Source organism: Aulostomus chinensis, chromosome 13 (assembly GCF_037954235.1).
Source record: "Aulostomus chinensis isolate RoL2024-O1b breed Wild chromosome 13, RoL_Achi_v1.0, whole genome shotgun sequence".
Taxonomy (NCBI): Eukaryota; Metazoa; Chordata; class Actinopteri; order Syngnathiformes; family Aulostomidae; genus Aulostomus; species Aulostomus chinensis.
The window spans coordinates 17,367,449-17,389,793 of record NC_141332.1 but is presented as its reverse complement, the minus strand read 5'-3'; the positions used below and the strand labels follow the sequence as shown (position 1 = coordinate 17,389,793).

Sequence of the window (22,345 nt, the reverse complement as noted above, 5' to 3'; positions counted from 1 at the left end):
CTGGTACAACAGCGAGCGGATAGCGTAAGGAGGAACTTAATAAGCCTGTCAAAGTGAGATATTTGTGATCAGCTGTGTCGTGACCCATTTTAATCCAAAAACATCACCAGGCACTTAAATCTGAATAACAGATTCCCCTGAGGAAAAAAAACAACCTCTCAGCAACTGGACATTCTACATTGTGCAATAATTTTGAAAAACACTGTGTAGTTGGCAGTACTTGGGTTTGGTATTTCATGATATACTTTTTCAAATTCCTTTTCATGGTCATTTACTCCTTTTTTTGTTAAAATTTAGCTCTTTATGTTTTGTGTGTGTGTCTCTAGGTGTGCGTGTGTGCATAATGAAAATGCCATTTCTCTTGTTTTATTCATTTGCACAAATAGACTGGCTGTGGGCGAACCAAATGAAAGTCAATTTAAAAGAAACCTTCTGTATCACCTGGGCGTTTGTCTAGTCCACGACTCATAATTATTTTCTCATATATTTCTGCAGATTTTTAAGCACAAACTTGGCTGGCAAGCACTTACATGTGGAGCTGTTGAACTGCAGCTTACCAGGTTTATGATAAGAGCATATTTTATATCACTCACCTTGTACTCTTCCAGAAAAAAAGAGCCTCCAAAGGACTATTTAATAGCTTCAATAAAACCTCATAAGTGGGGGTTTATTGTCGGGCTCTTGTATTACATTGTACTTGTGTACCTAATAAATCCTCAAGTTAGTGTTTCAGGACTTTATGTGCACATATGATTCACTTTGACTGACAGCATGACAACAGAGATGGGCTGACAGTGTCGGGAGAGTGGCTGGAGGACGCAAAAGATGAGAAATAACACCTGTAACAAGCGAATCAAGGCGGATGCTATAAATGTAACTGCTTCTATGTCGTATTTATAACGTGGGCAGTACAGACAGGCAGGAGAGACGTGAGCGTCGGTGACGGTGAGGATACCCTGCACTTCACCTCTAAACGCTCCCCAGCTACATGTCCCACCCACTTCCCACCCGGGCAATAATCAACTTTAATGCCATAAAATACAGACTTTAAGTGCTGTCACGCTCCACATCCCGTAGGCCAGGGTGTGTCTGGAGGAGGTTGGCTGGAGGGAGCACAGATTCCAATCAGAGAGGTTGGTTCTAGATGATTGCTTCAAATGCACTTCTAGGAGAAGGCGATATTATGATGACATAAAAAAAAAGTTTGAAAAAGAACAAGAAAAGTCATTGAAAATGTGGTTTATCGAACACAAGAGCAACACCAGCTGATATTTGCGTCTGTCAGCTAAAAAAAAACAAGTGAAGCACAAGTAGAAAGATCACACAATCAAAGCACCAGCTCCTAACTTGAAGCCACATTCACTGTCCCTCAAATCGACCACCCCAGGGTTCATTATACGTTGCTTCTCATTTTTGCCCAACTTCTAGAAGAGAATAATAGCTTTTTAATGACACATGTCACAAAGAGGTCAAACAATGTATCACACATTCAGATATTTTAACAGAGTTTTTATACCAAAGATCCAGTGAGTGCAGATATTTGATAGCAGAGGATTCAGAAGTGAACAGAAGAAGCCTATATTCAAGGAGAAGAACCTAAGTTGGGACTCCCTCTGCACCCCAGCAAAGATCATTTGTGTGTGTTAGTGTGTGTGTGTGTGTGCGTGCGTGCGTGCGAGAGAGAGAGAGAGAGAGAGAGAGAGAGAGAGAGAGAGAGAGCATCCCTTGCTTGACCACTGCATTTTCCTACAGTTAGCTATTTAACCCGTCAGTGTATCCAGATTACAGTTAATCCTTAACGCCACAGCTCGTCAGTAGCTAAGAAGAGTCAAAATATCGTCTAAGAAGTAGTTCAGCTTCACTGAACAACTTCCACCATTCAGGGTTGATTTTAAATTGAATGAATCAACCTGGAGGCACATTGTGAACCAGATATATTGCTGAGGTTTTGTGCAGTTGCAGACATTTTTTTTGTCCCTCCATCCTCTTTTTAATATGCACATCAAAATTACCTTTTACTTGAACTAGCATCTGCTTTTCATGTATCAAACCTCTATGTCCTACCCAGCATGAATGTTTTTTTATTGTGTAACTGCTTGTTTGATAACCACCTTTTTAAAAAAGAATCTTCTTCTTTTTTTTTTTTTAATAGAGGATATTTATGGGATGTAAAGAAATGAAGCCCAGGACAAAATTCTGTAGCAGAAAGTACAACTTCAGGGACTCTAACAGAAACAGAGAGGAAGGTGTCAATTAAAAATAATTGTTCCAGTGCAAAAACGCATTCCCCAAGTAAGAGAAGCAGCAACTGAGGATGTGCCAGGAACATGGAGGGTACGACTATCCAAGGATGTCAACTCGCTCGCTGTGTGAATGCTGAAAAAGAAAACTGTACAAACTTGTTGTTCATGTGTAATATACCACAAAAAGTATTCTCAGTCTGGGGCAAAAGTTCCGACAGTGCCCCTAAAAAAAGAAAAAAAACAAAAAAAACAAAACAAAACATTGTAACAGAGGTTCAGTGTGTAGAGAGATGCATGTTTAATCTCTAAAACACCTGGGGAGGCGCGAGCGTGAAAGAAAAGCTTTTGCAGTATTCAGTAGAAGGTGACAGGTGTGTAGGAGGAGGAGAAATTGCACACATGCACTGTTACTGAACTGTGCCACTGCTGCAAGGAGATTTCCTACAGACCATGTGACTCCAGCCAAACCACGGACACTCCACTGAGGGCCTGTGACTAAACTCTGTTGCTAGGCAGCAGAAATACATGGAACCTTGTTTGTAAATTGATACACATCCATACACACATGTAACAAGCCTATATTAAGAACTGCTTCAGATGGAACCGAGCGGATTGTTTGAATCAAACTGGAAGATAAAGCAAGTAAAAAAAAAAGAAAAAGAAAAATCATTCTGCGACGTAAATCCGGATGATCTGTTTTTTTAAGACTTAAAGATGAAAGTATTTAAGACAAGCTGAAGTAGTAAAAAAAAAAAAACCTTAAAAACTGAAGTGATTAAAAGACAGACTTGCACTGATCAAGGTCTCTGTTCTGAAAGAAAAGATACATGTATTTGTGGCCAGATTGAGATCAGTTTTAGTTGCAGTAATGCAGTATTACGAAGGAGCTCTTCGGGACTATATTAAGATATTTTATTCTCATTCATTACAGGGTGAGTGGCAGGATCCTGATTCGAAATGTTCTTTGTGTGTGTGTGTGTTTTTCAAGTGTTTTAATGATACTTAAACCAGAAAACATACAACATGTTGATTCTCCACCTACAGACCATCGAAATCAAGAATGACAGAGTGAACAGGAATAGAAAAGTCACGCTTTCTGTCTGGACTTCTATGTTTCTATGTTGGACTTTTTTTATGTTCCTGCTGTTTTTGATGGTCTGCTCCCCCCCTAATATGCATTCAGAGCGTCTTTATTTGTCTGTATTGTATTCATATTCTTGTTCTCCTTCTTCAGTTGCCAGTTCTTCTGCTCCGGTTCCCTAAGGTTCTCATCATCATACTGTTTTATCTTGATTGAATTTTTTTTGGACTCTTGTTTGAGCTTTTTACTTTGGACTCAAGTGTACTCATTTATCCATTTACTTATTGAATTACTCTCAGCTCAATCTGCTCCTGTGTGTGTGTATTCAGGTCCAATATCTGTCTTTTCTTTAATATACCCCCCCCCCCCCCCAAAAATCCGGTGCACCCAAGACCTTTCACACAGAGCTTGTTCGTGTGCTTGCATTTAAAATGGTGCACAGAATATTCAACAAGCAGAATGCAAACCGAAAGTTATAGTTAGATATTCTACCCCTGACATCAAAACTAGATCTAATCTGTTATCAATCTACCCATGGATAATTCAAAGTTAATCCCGGATAAACGCCTGAAGCGGCGACAACCTTCAAGTTAGGATGCGTTGAAAAATACAGACAAGAAAAAAGCATGAGGTCTTTAAATTGCATGAAATATCAAACACAAAATGAACAAGCATGTTTAAATATTCATATTAAAGCAGAGATGCTTTCACTTACTGTTGGTTTTGAGGCGAGCTGGTTCACTGTTGCGGCTTCCCGCTTGGTTGATAGCCTTGACAAAGAAGATATAACGGGTGCCACTCTGCAAGCCGTGCACCGTGTAGTGGTTCTGCTTGATGTTTGGTACAATCATCCAGCTGTCTGCTGAGTTGTACAAACCTGGCAGATCCAGAGAAACACACAGACAGACAGACAGAAACACGTAGTGTGAGTTGGCAATCTCTGCTGATGCTTTCAGGGTAAGCAGAGCAGGCCCGCAGGCCGGCATCCCCTCCTCTAGTCTAGAAAATGGTTCTTGACTGTTGTAAATGCAGCAGGTAAATGTCAGAGTTAAGATGATGTATTAACAAGACAGAATGCCGACAGAGGAAGCTGGGAGTAAGTTTTGTTTTTCTACATGGTCACAAAAAGTTGAACAACTCGAGCGCGGGACGTTCAGGGAAGAATATCAGTGTAGAGATGGTGTCCAGAAGATGATAAAAGAAGGGAGCAAACCAGGACAAAAACCCCCTCTGCAGCTGTATGCCTTCAAAATGCGCGGCTTCAATACAACCTTGACCTTTGACCACCAAAATCACTTTAGCTCATCATCAAGTCCAAGTCGACATTTAAGACAAATATGAAAAAACCCTCTCAAGGCTTTTCAGAAATATTCGGCTAATAACAATGGGATGTACCGATGGACAACCCTAAAACATACTGCTCCCATCTAGAGCTGGCGCCTGCGTGGATGCTTAACAAGAAACATAACAAGCACATGCTTCACTTGCAGACGTGTTAGAATAATCAAAAACGTAGCCTGCATATACAGTCACCTTATCTACTATTCACATGATGGGAGACAAGCTCAGTCTTCGCTTGGACTGGAGATTGAATTATTTCCAGCAGCAGGAGCAGTGGCACCATTAATCGATCATCTTGTTAACACCTCTCTCTTGTGCTCTCTGTGTTCACCGCTGTTGGACAGGAGTGTTAATTGGCTGGTTGGTGCTCACATGTAAAAGTTTCTAACTTCTCAATATACTGGAGCATTGGGGTTATTTTTGTAGAGCACGACTGTCTCCATCTGCTGGAGATGGTTATAATATCTTTGTAGGGGACATGTTCATTAAAAATGTAGATATTGTTGACAGAGGAAACACTGAACCATAGTTTGACCTGATGAGTATGTTATTTGTTTTCTCAGCGCATCAAGTGAGTCATCCAGCCATGCAATACTAAGAGAACTAATAGCCATAAATGGTCTGCAAAATGTATATGCACATATTGATCCACCCCTCAAACATTTCCATCAGGTTTAGTATGATGTGCTCCCCCAAGACGAATTTATGTTCTCACTTTACTGAAGCTATGAGCCATTAAGAACAAGGTACTTAGAAAATATGACAAGGGAGTGTTTGCCTGAGGGCAAAACAATGTGATAGCCTTTAATATTTCAATGTGTGTGTACATACTGTGTGGTGTGTTACAGGAACATGACCGCGGTTAATGGTTGTTTGCAGAAGAGCGCTGGTAATGGCCAGGTTTTAGCCATTCCAGCATTTTTTTTCTCAGTGTGTACCGCTGTTATACTGCTATTTTCACCTCAGCTGACTCACCACATCTGATTTCTGATTTTAAAACAAGAACATCACAACACAGGAGGGTAAAAGGTGAGCGTCGAACATAACGGAGATATTGCAAACCTGACAGTTAGCCAAGCGTGGTGCTACTGAAAGCATGTGTGATGTCGATATGCAACAAAACAAATGCGCTCGCAAGGTGTGAAGTGCTCCATTTCTCGTGCGCTGGTTGTTTTGGCAGTCATCCAGGATGCACCTTAGGCTGATCCTTCTTCACAGCATCAGCATCAGCATCTCAAACAATGTTACACATAGTATTTTGTGAATATTAAAGGGATATGTCAATTTGGGGAAAATATGCTAATTGCCATTTGATTGATTGATGTTAGTTAGCTTAGCTGCACTGAATGCTAGCAGCGGGGCAGCAGAGAAAGTCATCTCTTTCCAAACCCTGTAGTTCCTCCTCTGTGTATATTCTTGTTCAGATATACCAGATTTGTTCATAAGTAATCCTCCTCATCCTCTTATAAAGTTAACAATGATAAGCAGTGACTTCTTGTTGTCAACAAACATTTTGTTGGCTAAAGTTTTGAGGTGCAGCATCAAGTCGATGCGCCCAGTCAGGAATGCAAATATAAGAACAAGTCTGACTGTAAAATAAAAACATGAAATTTCAAAATTTTTTTTCAAATTGAACGTTAAACACAACCCTGGTTCTTCAAAGAATGTCTGGGAAACTCCACAGTGCTCACAGAAAGGAGAGAAGGCTATCTATCTACCTGTCAAACCCAATATCCATATTTCAGAAAAATTGAGTGTGTTCCTTTAAATTTCTCTTTGGATTTGTATTGAAAATATTAACACACATTCAAATAAAAACCCTGCAAAACAAACAAATCCTCTTATTTAGCTGCATTACAGCTGAGGTTAATGTTTGTAGCTTTGACATGTACAGCAGCGTACCAAATCTTTTCATTCCCCTTTTCATTGTCTCATCTGTGCTTTCCCTGCAGAGTTTGCTATGGAAATAAAAGGAGAGAGCGGGGGCCATGCCTGACTTATATCCTCTGGTGAGGATGTGTTGTGAATTATTGAGCGAGATGGCAACCGCATACATAAGTAATAGCCGAGAGTCTGCTTGTAAATATAAATACTTCACAGGACGCAAATAAGGCCTTTAAAAGTGAGGCGGCTTTAAGAATGAATGAGGGGAGGGAACTCTTAAAGTTGGAGTGAAGGCTTCGTCTTTACACATCACAAGCTGTTCTCAGACAAAGGAAATGTGTTTTTGTCCTCCTTTACGAGGAGAGAAGAACTTTCAGAAAACCTTTATCTTCTCTACTTCATGAGCAGACTTCTTTATGCAGAGACAGCCACTAGATTAATTTTAATTCATTGCCTCTGTTCTTATGCATGCAATACCATTGAAATCCCTTTGCCCCTGTTGTTGTACACACGGACAACTACCTCACCTGTTATTTCAGCCACACTCTGAAGAAATGAGAGCTGTTACAATCCTGTGGTGGGTTTTCTAGAAGAGATGTGCGGGCGGGGGGTGGGGGGGTGGGCTGCATGCTGCTTCCCACTTTTAAAGCTTTTGATCTCTGTAGCACCTCTCCTCTTTTTTACTAAATCAAATTAGGTCAGTACAGCTATATGCTATGTCTGCCAATGAAACGGGGCTATCTGACATCGGCTGTGTTGCTTTGTAGAATATTGTGGCTTCAAAGTGAGGTGTAGCAGAAAGCAAATGTGCCATTACAGACAAGAAAGGAATAGGGAAACAGAGGAAATATATCGGCTGATGACTTGTTTTCCTGACGTGTGTGTGTGTGTGTGTGTCCCTGTGTGTGCATGTACATGTGCACTTAGATACTGTCGACGAGACTTCACAGAAACACAAAATATCCTGGGAGAGGATGAGGGTTTGTCTTTGATGATGCAATATAGTTAATGATGATGTGGTGTATGTGTGTGTGCACGCGCGCGTGTGTGCGTGTTGCATGTACATATAAGAGCTAAACTATTCATTTCTCCAACAGCATCTGTAGAAAGAATAAAAAGCAAGTTGACCTGCATTTATCTTGTGATTCATCTGAATGTAGCGCTATCTGAAGAGAAACCTTGTTACATTTTCATCAAAACGATCACTACAAAGAGAAATTCTACCACCAGTCCGTGTGAGATTGTACCAATCTCTGGGCTACTTGTATCCTCACTGTGATTCTGCTTTTCACCTGTGAATACAAGCAAAAGCCCTTGCTGCTTATGAATATACATTAAAGACAGCTGTCACGGGGGAGTCAGCAGTTTAGGGGTATTCCTAGCTAGCTTGTTAAACATGCTCTCAGAGAAAGCTGTACAATTGCATGAAAAAAGGAAAAAGAAGAAAGAAAATTGATGAAATAATGTGGTAGCAGGGGAGCAGAATACAGTACAGTACAGTAAAATAACTTCAGCTGAGCAATGCAGGCATGGCGGTGTGCTCCAGTGACAGTTGAAAATAGTTATTTGCCAATGAAAAATGGAATAATTGGTCAGCATGGAACCAGTGAGACTATTTGGCTTCTGAACCTGGCAGCTGGCTCACTGGAGGGACGGAGAATGTGTTGTAAAATGGTCGATTTACATAAATGCACCCACTCATGACTGGGAAAGGCAAAAGAAATAGATCACAACAGAGAGAGCTCTGGCGTGATTCTGTTTGGTTTTTTTTTTATTTAAATTTTGTAACATGAAATTACGGTTTAGCAAGTTGGGGTGAAGAAAACCCCTCATCTGGCTCTGTCGCAAAGGTCTTCCAGCACCCCTCCAGCTCACTAATGAACACATTACATCTTATTCATTGCATCCTTAATGAGAAAAAAAAAATGTGACAATGACAAACTGAGGTATCTTTAGCTTGGATGAGGCAACCTCTGGAGGCATATTCTGCAAAACCATTACAATAAAATTCATATTGTTTGAAGTCATAACTGTGGAGGGTGCATGTTATAACATGAAACACTGATCAATTACTGGATCAGCAGAGACTGACCTCATCGTGCTCTTTAATTATGTAGTATTTAATTAAAAAGGACATGTAGCCATATTCTTTACACCAGGATTACTGTCTGACACACAGAGTAATGAGTAAGATATTACACGTGATTATTCTGTTTTCATTTATCAGGTTTCTGCGTCCTTCCTGTATTTTCTGCAAACAACATAAAAAAAACCCAAGCAAAAACAAAGCTGATGTACTATGTGAGAAATACGGAGAATGTGAAAGGGCCAAAGGTAGAAAGTACAAAATATTATAGTGCAAGACATCTTTACTAGCAGTGATTTATTTTTTTTTGTTGGTTTTTGACACTGCTTACATTTTTCACGGTATTTGGTTTCACTTGCTGATCCTATTTTCTGCTGCTGTGCTTGGATGATCGTGTAGAGACGCGGGTTCACAAGACTCCGCAACCCCCCGTTTCTCCTCCTCACGGGAGGTGCCGAGTCTGAGTGAGGCCAGGCAAGAGAGAGAGGGGGAGAGAGAGAGAGAGAGAGAGAGAGAGAGACAGAGACGGGTGTTGGCGCTCGAGTGGAGGAGGCATTTAGCCACTTGGAAAAGAGGAAAAAAAATGCTACAGTAAAAATCTTAAGTGGCATGACAGCCTAAATGGGCTTCTCTCTTTCTCAGTTTCTCCTGTGGCTCTCTGAGGACTCTGAGGCTGCTTGCTCCTGAATATCTGAGTCACTCAGTCTATCATAGCTGAAATGTATCCTGATGTTTCAAATGGCTGGGGCACTTGAGCTGCACAGTTAGATGTAGAAATGCCAGGCTGCACAGAGGTAAAGAGACGAGACGATGAAATGATAAAAGAGATAAGAGTCAAGAGGCGCAGGTGTGTGTGTGTGTGCGTGTGTGTTTGAATGCGCACGTTTATGTAAAACAATCCGACTGTTCTCATGTCAGTGAGTGGTAATTTTCCCTTGCGTATGTCACTATTATCCACTCTTGTTTTTCACCTCGCCCATCGTTCCACTCGTCCTCCATGGTGACCCCTCTGTGCCTTCAATTACTGAGTGATAGTGAGAAGCCGATAAGTTGAGTGCTTGTGAGAAACCCACCTAAACCCTGTCCAGGACCAGGCCATTTAATTCTTAAAACCAGAACAACTCTTTGCCACTGGACTAAGATCTCCCAGGGGGATCAGTTGGGGGTTAGTTCAGGTAAAAACGCTGCTCATTAACCCCCGTGACCACATTCTTCCCTGGGGATGAAACCAAGTCTGTCTCTCTGTCCTCAGCTGCGTGTCTGTTACCATACAGGATGGTGATATTTCTGGCAGGCCTGGCTGCAGCATGCCTGTGTGAGTTTGCAAATGCTTGTTCATATGCAAGGAATCTCGTTATTTGCACAAAAATAGCCTGTGAACTGAGCTAAATTGAAGTTGAGTTCATAAACCAGAGATGAAAAAGACAGCTCGAGAGCTCAGGGGACACACAGGTACATTTTAAATGAGCAATTGTGTTGTAATAATTTCAAAAATTCTGTAAAAACCTCAAATAAAAGAGTCCCAATTAACTGCAGTGAGTCTTTGGTTGTAATATGACAAGTTTTGAAAAAATAGAGTCCGGTCTCGGTTACAAGCCCGTTACAATTGTTTGTTGTAGTTTATTTTTTTTAAAAACTTGCATTGAAATGTCAGTCACATTTGCAGAACGGTGTGGTGGCGGCAGCGGGAGAGGAAAGAAAAAAAACAGCACGCCCTGATATCCTAGCTGTCAGTTGTCAAATTTGTGAAACAAAACACAGGAGAAGCAGCAGCAGCAAGACATTTCAGTCCCGAGAGACAAAAAGAGAGTATGAAGCTGAACTTCAAGGTCTGTCTGAGGAAGATGTAAAGGGGCCAGACTTTATAGGGGAGGGGGGGGGGGGGGCTAGCTAAACATGTACAAGTGGATCCACACGCGGGCAACACAGATCAGAATGAAGGCTAAAGAAATCTACGCAGCCGTGAGTGACAGATTCAGGTCTCTCTCTCTCTCTCTCTGTCAGTGAATGAGGTTGGCCTAGATGCGCTCGCGGTGAGAACAAACGAACAATTGGTTCCTGTAATTGATATGTTTTTCAAGAGTCTTATTTTTATACGAGTAATAATCACTCATTTGACAGTATTCCCATTTGTGAAGAGCTAGAGGACTCTCCCAAATATAGGTTTTACGCTAAAAAACAAAATATGCCTTTTTTCTTCAGCTGTCAAAGAGTCCAAAGATTAACGTTTCCATGTGGGAGGGAACGGGGGGGGGGGGGGGGGGGGAGCAAGGGGAGAAGGCTGGAACTGGACCATTAAGTAGGAAATCCTGGATCCCTATGTGGAATACCCAACCCAAGCCTCAACAACATGCTCGGAAGTGGTTAAGTGCAGCTGCAAAAAGATGGTCTGGCAGTGCACCCTGAAGGCTGGACTACACACAACTTTGTAGCTGCAACTGGGGGAAAAAAAAAGGTTTCTCCTGTTACCACGCAACACTCTTCAAACATAGGGTTGCCGTACAAAATTATTCCTCACACATACTATGGCTTCATTTAAGAAACTTGAAGGCTACATATGCTATCATTTGGTGCTTTTATCCACCGAGTCCCCCATCAGGTCATTAAGACTTTTAGCAGTGACAAGTTAACAATTTTCAAAACAGCAGAATTTGTCTTCAAGGGGAGACAGTGAAGTCTTTTGACGTATCTTCTTTACATCTTGTTTTTTTTGTACTAAATAGCCCTGATAACTTAGCTCTACCAGTCTATAAATACAAGCTTGAAGTACAACAAAGAGTAAAGCTGGCCAGAAACTGGAGTTATGCAACGCAGTTTATATAAAATATTGAACATGTTTAAATAAGATGCTCCAGTTTATTTCTCTTTGATAATGAAGAGAGGTCAGAGAGAATACTCCTGCTCTGGTTGTGCTACTGCATGGGTTTGTGCGTGTGTGTCACATGACTCACTGATGAAATTTGTTTGGCCGGTGTAGATGGTGTACTGCAGCTCGTACGAGGTGACGCTGAACTCGTCCTCGGACGTCCAGTGAACAGTGATGGTGTCATGTGAGGCGGTGCACAGCTCGTCCCTGATGGATGGTGGGTTGGGAGCTGCATGTGGAGGACACAGCACCATGATTCAGAACTCAAAAAACAAGAATAAACATGAAGAAGTGCTGCTAATTAAGACCAGAGACCTTTGGTAGTGGCGAATTAACAAGAAATGACTGTCAAAAGTACACAAAAATCATAGTTCTCAACATATTAGGTTCAGCAGGGGTAAAGAAACAACATTATAATATTGTTTGTCTTTACTGAGCAAACAATGACTCGGTGCCTCTTGTGGACTTAAGTCACATGACCACGGACCGGAGTCCCAAATTTGATGATTTCAGACGAAACACTGGAAAAATAATGAGGGACTTGAAACTTGACTTTAACAGGTAACTTCATGACTTGAAAGAGTCAGAGCTCATACCAGAGGAGTATCCAGAGGAAAACCATTAAAAAAAGAAAAAAATCAACCTTTACATTTCGTTCATGATTTTTGTTCACTCACTAACTCTTACTCGAATGCGTTCACAACCTCAAAATGGCCTCATGTCAGTAAAGAATTCATTAAATGTGTGTAAATCCTGTGTTCTTCAGTGACAGAGAGGCTGCTTCAACGCTATGGGGAGCTGGTTGTGTTTTTCGGTCTTCCGGTGATGTTCACTTTGGGCTGACGCGGTATCACAAGTGAGCGACTTCATACGTACCGTAGCAATATAATCGATCGCTGAATAAACTCGAATGCATCCAAACAACACACTTTAATGATACCGGACCGCCTTCACGCTCTGATTTCATGTTTTCTGGACATGCAGTGGTCAAAAAGAGTGCTAGACATGGTACGGGGCCCAAAAGAAGCAAACCAAAATGTTTCTGGACTGCAAATATGCACCATTACATCACTTGTGCCCACTATAAATACTATAGGAGTACTACTTAAACAGAGACACTGCAACAATATATACCTGTTAGGTAGTCTAGTCCTTCCAGAATCTTCTTTTCTCTGGAAAAGTCCAGGGCAAAGTTGTCAAAAGCTTCATTCAGGTTGACGTCAGGGATGAGTACCTGGGATGAGGCTGTCGCCATGGCAACCCTGGAGCGAGAAATGTCACAAAATGAATAGAGTGGTGAGGGATGGGAGAGGGACAAGGGGTCAGGTAAAATAGATGAGAGGAATGTAGGGATGGAGGAACAAAAGCAATGGGAGGTGTAGAGGAGATGAAGATCAAATTTGGAACAATAGAAGAGGAACTCAGTCTGACGGCAGATAGAAGTTAATCTAAAACTGAGCTGCCCTCATTATAAACATACACAACCTAATAGTTATCTTAACCCTCAAAGCTGTCACTCACACACTCACGCACACACACACACTCCTCGCTTTCACAGCTTCATGGAAAATGATGCCCAAGTCTGCTTTGAGCGTTGCTGAGTATAAACCAGACCGAAATGCAGCGCTGGCAGGACCGCAGGTGGGTTCAAAGCTATGCTAGCTGCAGCTGCAGCTTTAGCACAGACATTTGTCTGTGCGAATGACAGAATGAGGAGGTTTCTGGCCTCAGGAAGCGCGCAGGTGAGATGGCTCTTAAATGATAGATGATCTTCAACAGAGGCCTGACACTTATTTCAGCAGCTCAAGGGGGGCTGATGTAACACTGATGCCACCAGAAGCTGTCGTCCAAGATTGGAAAATATTTATTGTTGGACAATTTCCATGATCTAAGGATCTTAAACAAATACTACAGAGAGTGACTGGGTAGCACAACTGAATCAACAGTTTTACACACACACACACACACACGCACGCACGCACACGCACAAACACACTTGTTAAAATGATTTCATAATGACTGATGACAGCCAAGTGGTTAAGGTGAGGATGAGGATGGTCCACTTCCTCAAGTGTGAGCATGTACGTCCACCACTGACCTTTCAGCTACATTTCGGGCGGTCTGGAGGAAGCGGGCGTGATCGTTCTCCTTCAGGCTCTGCTCCGCCTGTGTGATGAGGGCGCTGGAGCGCTCCAGACACTGACGGCAGTTTGCGATCTGTTGGGCCAACTTACGAAGCTTCATCACCTGGAAACAAAACACAAACAACAGATAAACGTATGGACTGAATTGTGTTCATCTGAATATAATATTTTAAGGGGTGTCGTTTTGCAGAAAAAAAAGAAAGAATCTGAGGCCAAATTTCGGCAAAACTGTGGCGATGTTACAACATGGGTTGAGGTAGAACCCATAAAATTTTGGAGAGGATCCTTCTCCAAATATAAATTCCTCTCATGCTGTTGCTATGGTTACAATCACTCAGTTACGCTGATTAACAGCAGAGGAATCATGGGTGTATTATATCATGAATGTGGACAATATGAATTCCATTCAAATGTGAGTAGAGCCTGGCTACAGCCAAAACTTCACTTTTTTTGGTGGTAAACTATTTTGAGGGAATAGTAAGAAATACAGCCACTGGCACTCAATCAGGAAATGTACGTTGCTCCTCGCTTCAGACGTTTGTCTTGAAGCTTTCATGTAACAGAGGTACACAATAGATGTCAAGGAATTATAAATGCCTGTCAGGCTTTGCTTTCTGTCTGTGAGACTAAACTGAGGGCTAAAAAAATCCAAATGACACCAACTCTCTGGTCTAGGAGACACAAAAGGCTTGCTTTAAACATGAGGAATTTTTGATGTTTGATTCTATTGTAAATATATTTATTTCCTCAACATTGTAATGCTGTTTTCATGAGGCTGAAACAATACAAAAAAATACAGCATAATATCTCTCAGGACTTTTCTTATACCTCCAAATCATTTCAAATACAGCCCCATGATTTCATCATGGTCACTGTGACCCACAAATTCATCTAACACTTCCAGAAAATATTATTGAGATCTGCTGCCAAATTCCTCTGAAACCCTGATACAAAATCTTCTGAAACACTGATACATAATCAAACGTTGCCCCACTGGGGCAGACAATCAACCGCAGACGTTTCATGAAGAGAGTAAACTCAAGTTAACACGAGCCAAAATTAAAGATCTAAATATATCGTCAGAAGAACGATGGATATATTTAACTAAACCTGTAGAAATTGGACCATTGTGGGAAGGTTATGTGAAAAGAAGCTCTACAACAAGAGTCCAGGTTATTGTATGCCGGCCCGATGAATGTGTTACATGATGTAAGAGCTGAGGGTTTTGGTTTGCATTGTTTTCTGATACCTGTACCTTGTTTTTCTATCAAACAAGTGCTAACACCGACATGAAAACACCTGCGTCCACGTTCCCATATGCCTTACTGGGTGAAGTATAACAGTCAGGAGTTTGCTCAGATTATGCGCGCACACACACACACACACACACACGCACACACACACACACACGGTTTTAGGATGCGTCTCCTCGAGCATTAATGGGTGTAATAGGTCCCGAATGAGCATGAGGAAGTCATTCTTTGCCTGTTTGAAGCTGAGCTAATGTATTTACCTCCACTCAAGGCTCATATCCTGACTCTACAAATGAACTTTCGTGAAGCCGCAGAAAGTTAACATAGCTGCTTCAACGCAGACAGCAACTCCACTACTGAATCAGTCAAACTGAGGATTTAAGAGGTTGTTGCTTCATCTCAGAACAGGAAGACAGGATCACAATTTTATCACAATTCTTTTTCCTGTTGATTTTTAAGACTGTTTTGCATAGCATTGAATGCTACAATCATTAATAATAACCACACTTTAAAAATGTAGCTTAAAAAACACTTTCAGTATTTTTTTTTATCAAGGAAATCATTAATCATTGAATACTATTAATCACATATGGTTTTGATTATTAATATGTATTATTTGATTCTTATTTTTTAATAGCACATTAATTAGGGTTGGTGAAATGAAAAATAATTTCAGAGATGATTGTTTGCTCGGGCGGAGCGGTGGTGCAGTGGTCAGCACTGTCCCCTCACAACTAGAAGGTTCCAGATTCGAGCCCCGGCTCGAGCACGGGATCTTTCTGTGTGAGTCTCCATGTTCTCCCTGTTCCTGTGTGGGTTCTCTCTGGTACTCCAGCTTCCTCCCACAGTCTAAAGACATCAAGAGGGGACGAGGTTACTCTGATACTCTCTTAGAGACAGTACCATGGTAGAGAACCATTCTACCCCTCAGTATGACAAAATTATTCTGTAGAGGACAAACATAATAATAGGATTTAAAGAAATGAAGGAGAACACGATGCTAATTTTAATTTATAGATTAAATCAAGATGCATTTTTAAGCATCATTTTATTACCGGTGTGCAAGAATTTGCTTTAGTTCACAGAATCAGCACATCTGCAACAGAGTCAAACAAACTCAGTTCACCGTGTCACATCTATGACCCTGTTTCCACAAAAAAAAAAAAAACCCCAAAACACTCAAATAACTCTTCCTTGAGCTTGCCCTCTCCTCCCATCGCTGCACTTTGCCCTCTCTGCTCCAAATACCCCACAGGCAAAACAAAAGCTAGTTTCAATGTCAGGAAAAGTGGCGTCTGAGCAGGGAATGCACGGCTTGTTGTGCCCTCCTATGAAATATGCTGTCTTTGACTCAAGGTGCATTTAAAACTTTCAGAAAGACAATGAAAATGTGAGAGAGCTTTGGAGAAAGAGAGAGAGAGAGAAAGAGAGAGGCAATGAGGGATTAAAGACATGCAGAGTTATTTGATACAGGCACTCACACACCGGGGCATGGGAATAGTTGGTGTTTTGTTTGGAAAGGGAGAGATTAAGCGTAAGCACCACATCTCCTTAGAGAGAGAGAGAGAGAGACAGAGCTCTTAAGAGGAGATGAGAGAAGAGAATGGGAGCACCTTGCACCGCTCTGCTCGTCGTGATCGAGCCGGCGTAATCCTGTTATTCTGTCGCAGAGTCACCCCCAAACACTTTAGACCCGTCCTCGCCACAAGCATTAGCTGTTGTTGTTAGTTGGTCACGCAAAATAGAACTGGTCTCACTGTTGAATGTGACAGGGAGGACTGGAGCTCATATAATACTCTAACATTAGAATCCTTCAGCAATCGCGACCAAAGGGGTGCCAAAACTATCACCTTTCCTTCGATTACCCATTTGAACAGATCTTCAATTACTAGAACAACTTATGGTGAGTTCCATTTATCTTCCGTGACACGACACAGCTTCAAACATTAACACATCACCTGTAAGTTGATGTGCTTTCCTGAGCTTCCCTCTCACCTCTGTCTGTCTCCTCTTGCCTCGACAGACTTACACAATCCCAGACTCTCTGGAGAACAAGCCTGACTCTTTGTCTGCAGTTCTCCGCACACACACACACACACACACACACACACACACACACACACACACACACACACACACACACACACACACACACACACACACACACACACACACACACACACACACACACTACTTCAGTCGTGGTGCTCAGTGTTTGGAAATCTTTCATCCCCACACTCAAAGCTTTTTTGCTGCCCAAGAGGATCCCCCAACCCTCACCACCCCCACCACCACCACAAGCACTTAAAATTTCACCTCTGAGAGGGTTAGAGTTTAAACCTCAGGCACTCATGGGAGGACAAACCACCCATATCCACACGGGCACACACTCACACAAGCACAGACGCACACGCACAAAGACACACACACACACACACACACACACACACACACACACACACACACACACACACACACACACACACACACACTCACTCACACACACACACAAAACTGGCTGTACAGTACGCTCTCTCAGCAGTAACCGCGGCGATGTGTTCCGAACAGTGTTTCATGCCATTTCTGATTCTTTGCACGCAGGTTCAGGTCAACTCTTTTCACTATGCGAAGTAAGTTAGCAACAAGCTAGCAACAAGCTAGCTACAGTCAGCGACAGTTTAAAATTAAAAAATAACATCTCATCATCATAATATGGGAACTTGACCTTTGATGTAAAAACTTGATGTTTTCAGCTCATCCTCGAGTCCCAGTGGATGTTTGTTCCAAATCTGAAGAAAATTCCCTCACAGAAGGAAACACAATTCCACTGACCCAAAAAAAGCTGCTCATGTAAAAAAACATTGGATTTCTGTGAGTGGACTCAGAAATGAAATTCTTTGAATGCTCGTGACAACCAGAGCGACATATTCATATACTGCACAATCTAGTAAAAAAACAACAACAACTATAAACACACTTACAGTATTTAATAGAAATCACAGCATCATCATGTCGGCAGAGCCATTTTTAGCTATTTGTGTTGGTTTTAGGATCACCGTCCCTGCTCATCAGCACTAGCATGCAGGACTTTCAGCCACATCAAAGCTCACACTGTACTTTAGTCTACTTCAAAAAAAGAAGAAGAAACAAGCTGGTGGAGTAATATATCCAGGGAGGTAATAATCTGGATTTTTGTTCTCACGGCCCTTGAATAACTGCCTCTGTTTGCTCTGTTATTTCGTTCAAAGAAGTTCTTCAGTGCTCCAAACACAGCTTTCAATGGGCGAAGCCACCCACCCGCAAGGTAACAACCACATTTACATCAAATCAAACGTGCGCCACTGTGTGTCAGGCTGAAAATGTACAGGCTTTGAGCATAGCAGGTGTCCTGGGGAATACTTTACCTTGGACTCTTTGATTTTGACAGCGATGACCTGTTTTCTCTGGCGGATGATTTCTACCAGCTCATCACACTCTTCTACCAGCTTGGCTTCATGCATGGCTGTGTTCACCTGGACACAGAGGAAAAACACACACACACACACACACACACACACACACACACACACACACACACACACACACACACACACACATAAATGTAAACACACACAAATGTGAAGAACATTTTCCAGAAACAAACCCTCAGTAGGCTCTGCAGTATAGCAGGCTGTTTCTAAGGTTTGTGTTAACATTTGTGTGCATGTACTGCAGATCACATCAAACCAAATATTGTTGCATTCATGGGATTTTTGAATAATCAGAATTTCTGACATGGGAGAATTCACTTGAGCAGACTTTTACTGGAATAACACCTCAGCAAAGCAGGATGGTGATTTTTTTGGAAGATGATTTAGCAGAAATTTGATTTGCAGAATTTTTGAGCATATACAGTACAACATGTGATATGGAATCAATGTTAACTGATGTCCATGTAAAGTGAGCTAGGTCTGCTGTAAAGTGTAAGCCTGATGTCAAAGTAACATATTTAAAAAAAATAATTAATTGTCACTAAAAAACAAAATGGAAGCAGGTATGTATGTCTAGTTTAAACGCTCAAAGCCGTAAAATGCAACTCATCTTCTTTGTGGCGTCCGTATCGTTCCAACATTATGAATGAAAAGCTCATAAATACAGCAGAATCAAAGGAACACTGTCTGGAATGAGAGTTCCAGACATCGCATGAATGCAGCATATGTTACATTTCATTTTGTCTGCGTGGAAGTTAACAGCAGTTAAGAGCTGGCCGCTGCTCAAATTTCTCACAGAGTCGTTTGTTTTACTCCTCATTCATCACCCAAGTGGCCTGCAGCGAGCAGTGCACCTGAGTTGGGATCAAAGCTGAGGATATGAGGAACAAAAACACAGATAAGTGATCTCAAACTTCTTAATTATGTCGCTGGAAAGACCATAAATCATTTTACATTACAAAGCGATCATTCATCCCAGGGACTGTTCAAATACTCGTCTTCCATTTTGTTTCTTGATAGTCAGATCTAATTTAAATGAATTTGTCTGAAAATGTTCTGTTCCAGAGAGAAAGTCTATCGTGGCTCATGGAAATGGGAACACTGCAGCTGTATTTAACCACCTCTTCTTGTTCTGGTAGGAAACACTATTATATTATACCACAGAAAAGACCATATGCTCAGAAACTTATTCACAGGGTTATACTTTTTTTTTTCTAAAACACTATTTTTTTTCCCACTCATAATGAACAAGAAATAGGTTGGAAGCTGTTAGAATATTCAATTCTTCATTAACAAAGCACCCACAAAGGGGGATTGTGTAGACACTAATTAATTCAGTGACAGAATTTGCTTATGCCGTTCCAATTTAATAGATTCTGTCTTTAGACCCAAAGATACCACGGTGACTCATTCACTTTTCATCATTTCAGGACAAACACCAAATGAACAACCAATCTGAAGTTGTTCATTTGTTCAAGTCAGGAAAAAAACAAACAAACCAAAAAACTGCAACAACAGAGCAGCAGAAGCTTCTTCTTCACTTGGCAGCCAAGATCTGAATATGTGCGGAAGCAATCCGAGAGGGTGTTAAATGCAGACTCTAAGTATCCTTGCTGAGTTGTCACGCTAAACCACAAACAACAGGTGTCTAAATAGTGGGAGAAGTAAGCCAAAAGCTTCCCAAGCTGCTGAGGTTGAGGTTCGGCGGTAAACACCGACGAGAACAGAGAACTAAACCAAATACGATGCCTTAAAGTGCTGCTTTTCTTTATCCAGAGACACTCAACCTGTCATAGAGAAGATTCACTCAGAGGCAATTTGTTACCTGCTAAGTTAGACAGTGTACATTGATGCAATGCATGTACCATCCTTCAAACAAAGGGAGCAATCTCTGCATGCCTGTCTTGTTGTGTTCTTTTAGCTTTTAGTTGTTTTTTTTTCTCCTCATAATACTGCATCGATCTTCCCACACCAAGTATCTCAGCTGCGCAGATTTACAGCAGCTCTGAAAGCCAGAGATAAAACAGAGTATCGCAGTATCATATCCATCATATCAAAATATTTTGTAGTAGGAATATATATGTTGGGGTCCTTGCTGATGCACTTTTATTTTTGATGTTCAAGTCACCAACTGTCCCCTGCAGTTGTCTGTTGGTGGATTAATCACAAATAAGGGCTTGGCCAGTGACTAGTGATATCTGTGATTGGCTCTATCATAAATGTCAGAATACGGGGGCACCCCAAATTTCGGGGGCGGTTAGTTTGACTACAGTGCCGGTCTGACTAATGAGAGACTTAATAGCCCGATGTAAACTCGTTCTGGATACCTTCTTTCCAAACCATCAGTTTCCCAGAAATTTCAACATGAGGCCAGTGGACAATTTCAATGTATTTACCGTAAAGCCCACAATATTGGTGCACCCACAAGCTGGTTTGACTGCAGTACTTGCCTGGCTATGAGAGTTAAAATGTCTGTGAGTTTGATGCCCCGATGTAAAGTTGAAGATTTCCTTAGTTGTTATCAGAAGTCATGAAGTGTCACTTTTGGCACACAGGGACATTTCAACACATTTACCACAAAGCTCTGAATATGGGTGCACTCCAAATTTCAGGGCTGCCTGTTTTGACTCAAGAGAATTACTCCAGTGTGGCTTCCTGATTCAAAGCTGATCTGGATGCTTACTTTAGAAATGATAAGCTGCCCAAATATCTGCTTTACCATCAGGGAGGTTTGCCTGAGCCCAGTACCAGCTGCAAACACGAAGACGAAAGACTGAAGAAAAGGAATCACCTCTACATTTCTGCAAGGTTACATCCACAGTTGTTCCACAATGACACCTCACTGTGTCCTCCAGAGAAGACCATAAGAAAAGATAAAGCTTCCATAGACCACAAACAGCAAGGCTGGTGCAAGAGTCTTTGTGGAAACAATAAGTGATGAGTGGTTCCTGTAGTTCACTAACCCAGAGAAGACCCCAGGATGCACCGTGAACCTTTGATTTTAAACAGTTTTACTGCTAGTGTGGATATAAATTTATAGTCGGCCACAGACAGAACCAAGCGTTTCTACACAGACACCCGACCAAGCGGGTAGTGATATAAATTTACAATAGCAAGATTACACACACACACACACACACACACGTACAAACTCCAGCTTCAGAATGACACAATACATCTTCACCAGAGATTAATTACTTTTTGATTAAGTCCTCATCCCTAAAATTTATAGGGTTGTGACTTTCCGTCATGCTGCTGACTGTCAAACTACTTACCCCAAGTTCCACTCATCACTGCACAAAGCTCATTACAACAGATCCACTTAAACCTCATTATTCATTCACACGCATGCACGCACGCGCGCGCGCGCACACACACACACACACACACACGCCTCCCTGCTTATTATCAAGAGCTGTCTCCAACAAAAACACTGTCATCTACACAGTCAATCTCTCTATTTACAGTATGAGGCTCCTCTGCATGCAGGTGTGGCACCAGGTTCTATTTTTGGATTGAGTGAAGAACCAAACCACAGCAGGATTAAAATCACTTATATTGCTGCTATAAAAGTGTTCGTAAAAATCTGTGAAAACACTTTCTGAGACAGACAGCATCCAAACAGGTAGAGCATTTAACAATAAAAAGACACTCATTTTTATTTAGAAGAAATTTAGCTGGTTAGATTTTGCATATTTTATGACTCAAAACAATTTTTATTGTATATCTAGAGCGCTTCCTAAAATAAATATATAAAAGAAAAATAATTCATCAGTCTTGTTCATGCATTCTTTTGTTCTGCTGCACATTCTTCTTGCTATAATGTAGATGACATTTAAGCACATCACTGTCCAATCGTTAACACAAAAAAAAAACCTACCCCAGCAATTAATCATCACCACCCCATGTTTTCATGACTCGACGTGACATCATCAGTCACAACTCATTTGCATTTTTCTCTGTTAGGATAAAAGTCG

General features: G+C 41.4%; 1 protein-coding gene across 3 annotated transcripts in view; it reads right to left on the bottom strand.

Annotated features, from left to right (window-relative positions):
* mid2 (midline 2) overlaps nucleotides 1-22,345 on the bottom strand; it is a 127,889-nt gene that overhangs the window by 9,629 nt on the left and 95,915 nt on the right. For all 3 annotated transcript variants that reach the window (XM_086221707.1, XM_086221706.1, XM_086221708.1), the window contains 5 exons: nucleotides 18,303-18,410; nucleotides 13,600-13,748; nucleotides 12,636-12,763; nucleotides 11,587-11,730; nucleotides 4,040-4,201 (listed from right to left, as the gene is read on the bottom strand). In XM_086221707.1, the coding sequence (XP_086077833.1) occupies nucleotides 4,040-4,201; nucleotides 11,587-11,730; nucleotides 12,636-12,763; nucleotides 13,600-13,748; nucleotides 18,303-18,410 (691 nt within the window). The remainder of the gene's footprint in view (nucleotides 1-4,039; nucleotides 4,202-11,586; nucleotides 11,731-12,635; nucleotides 12,764-13,599; nucleotides 13,749-18,302; nucleotides 18,411-22,345) is intronic.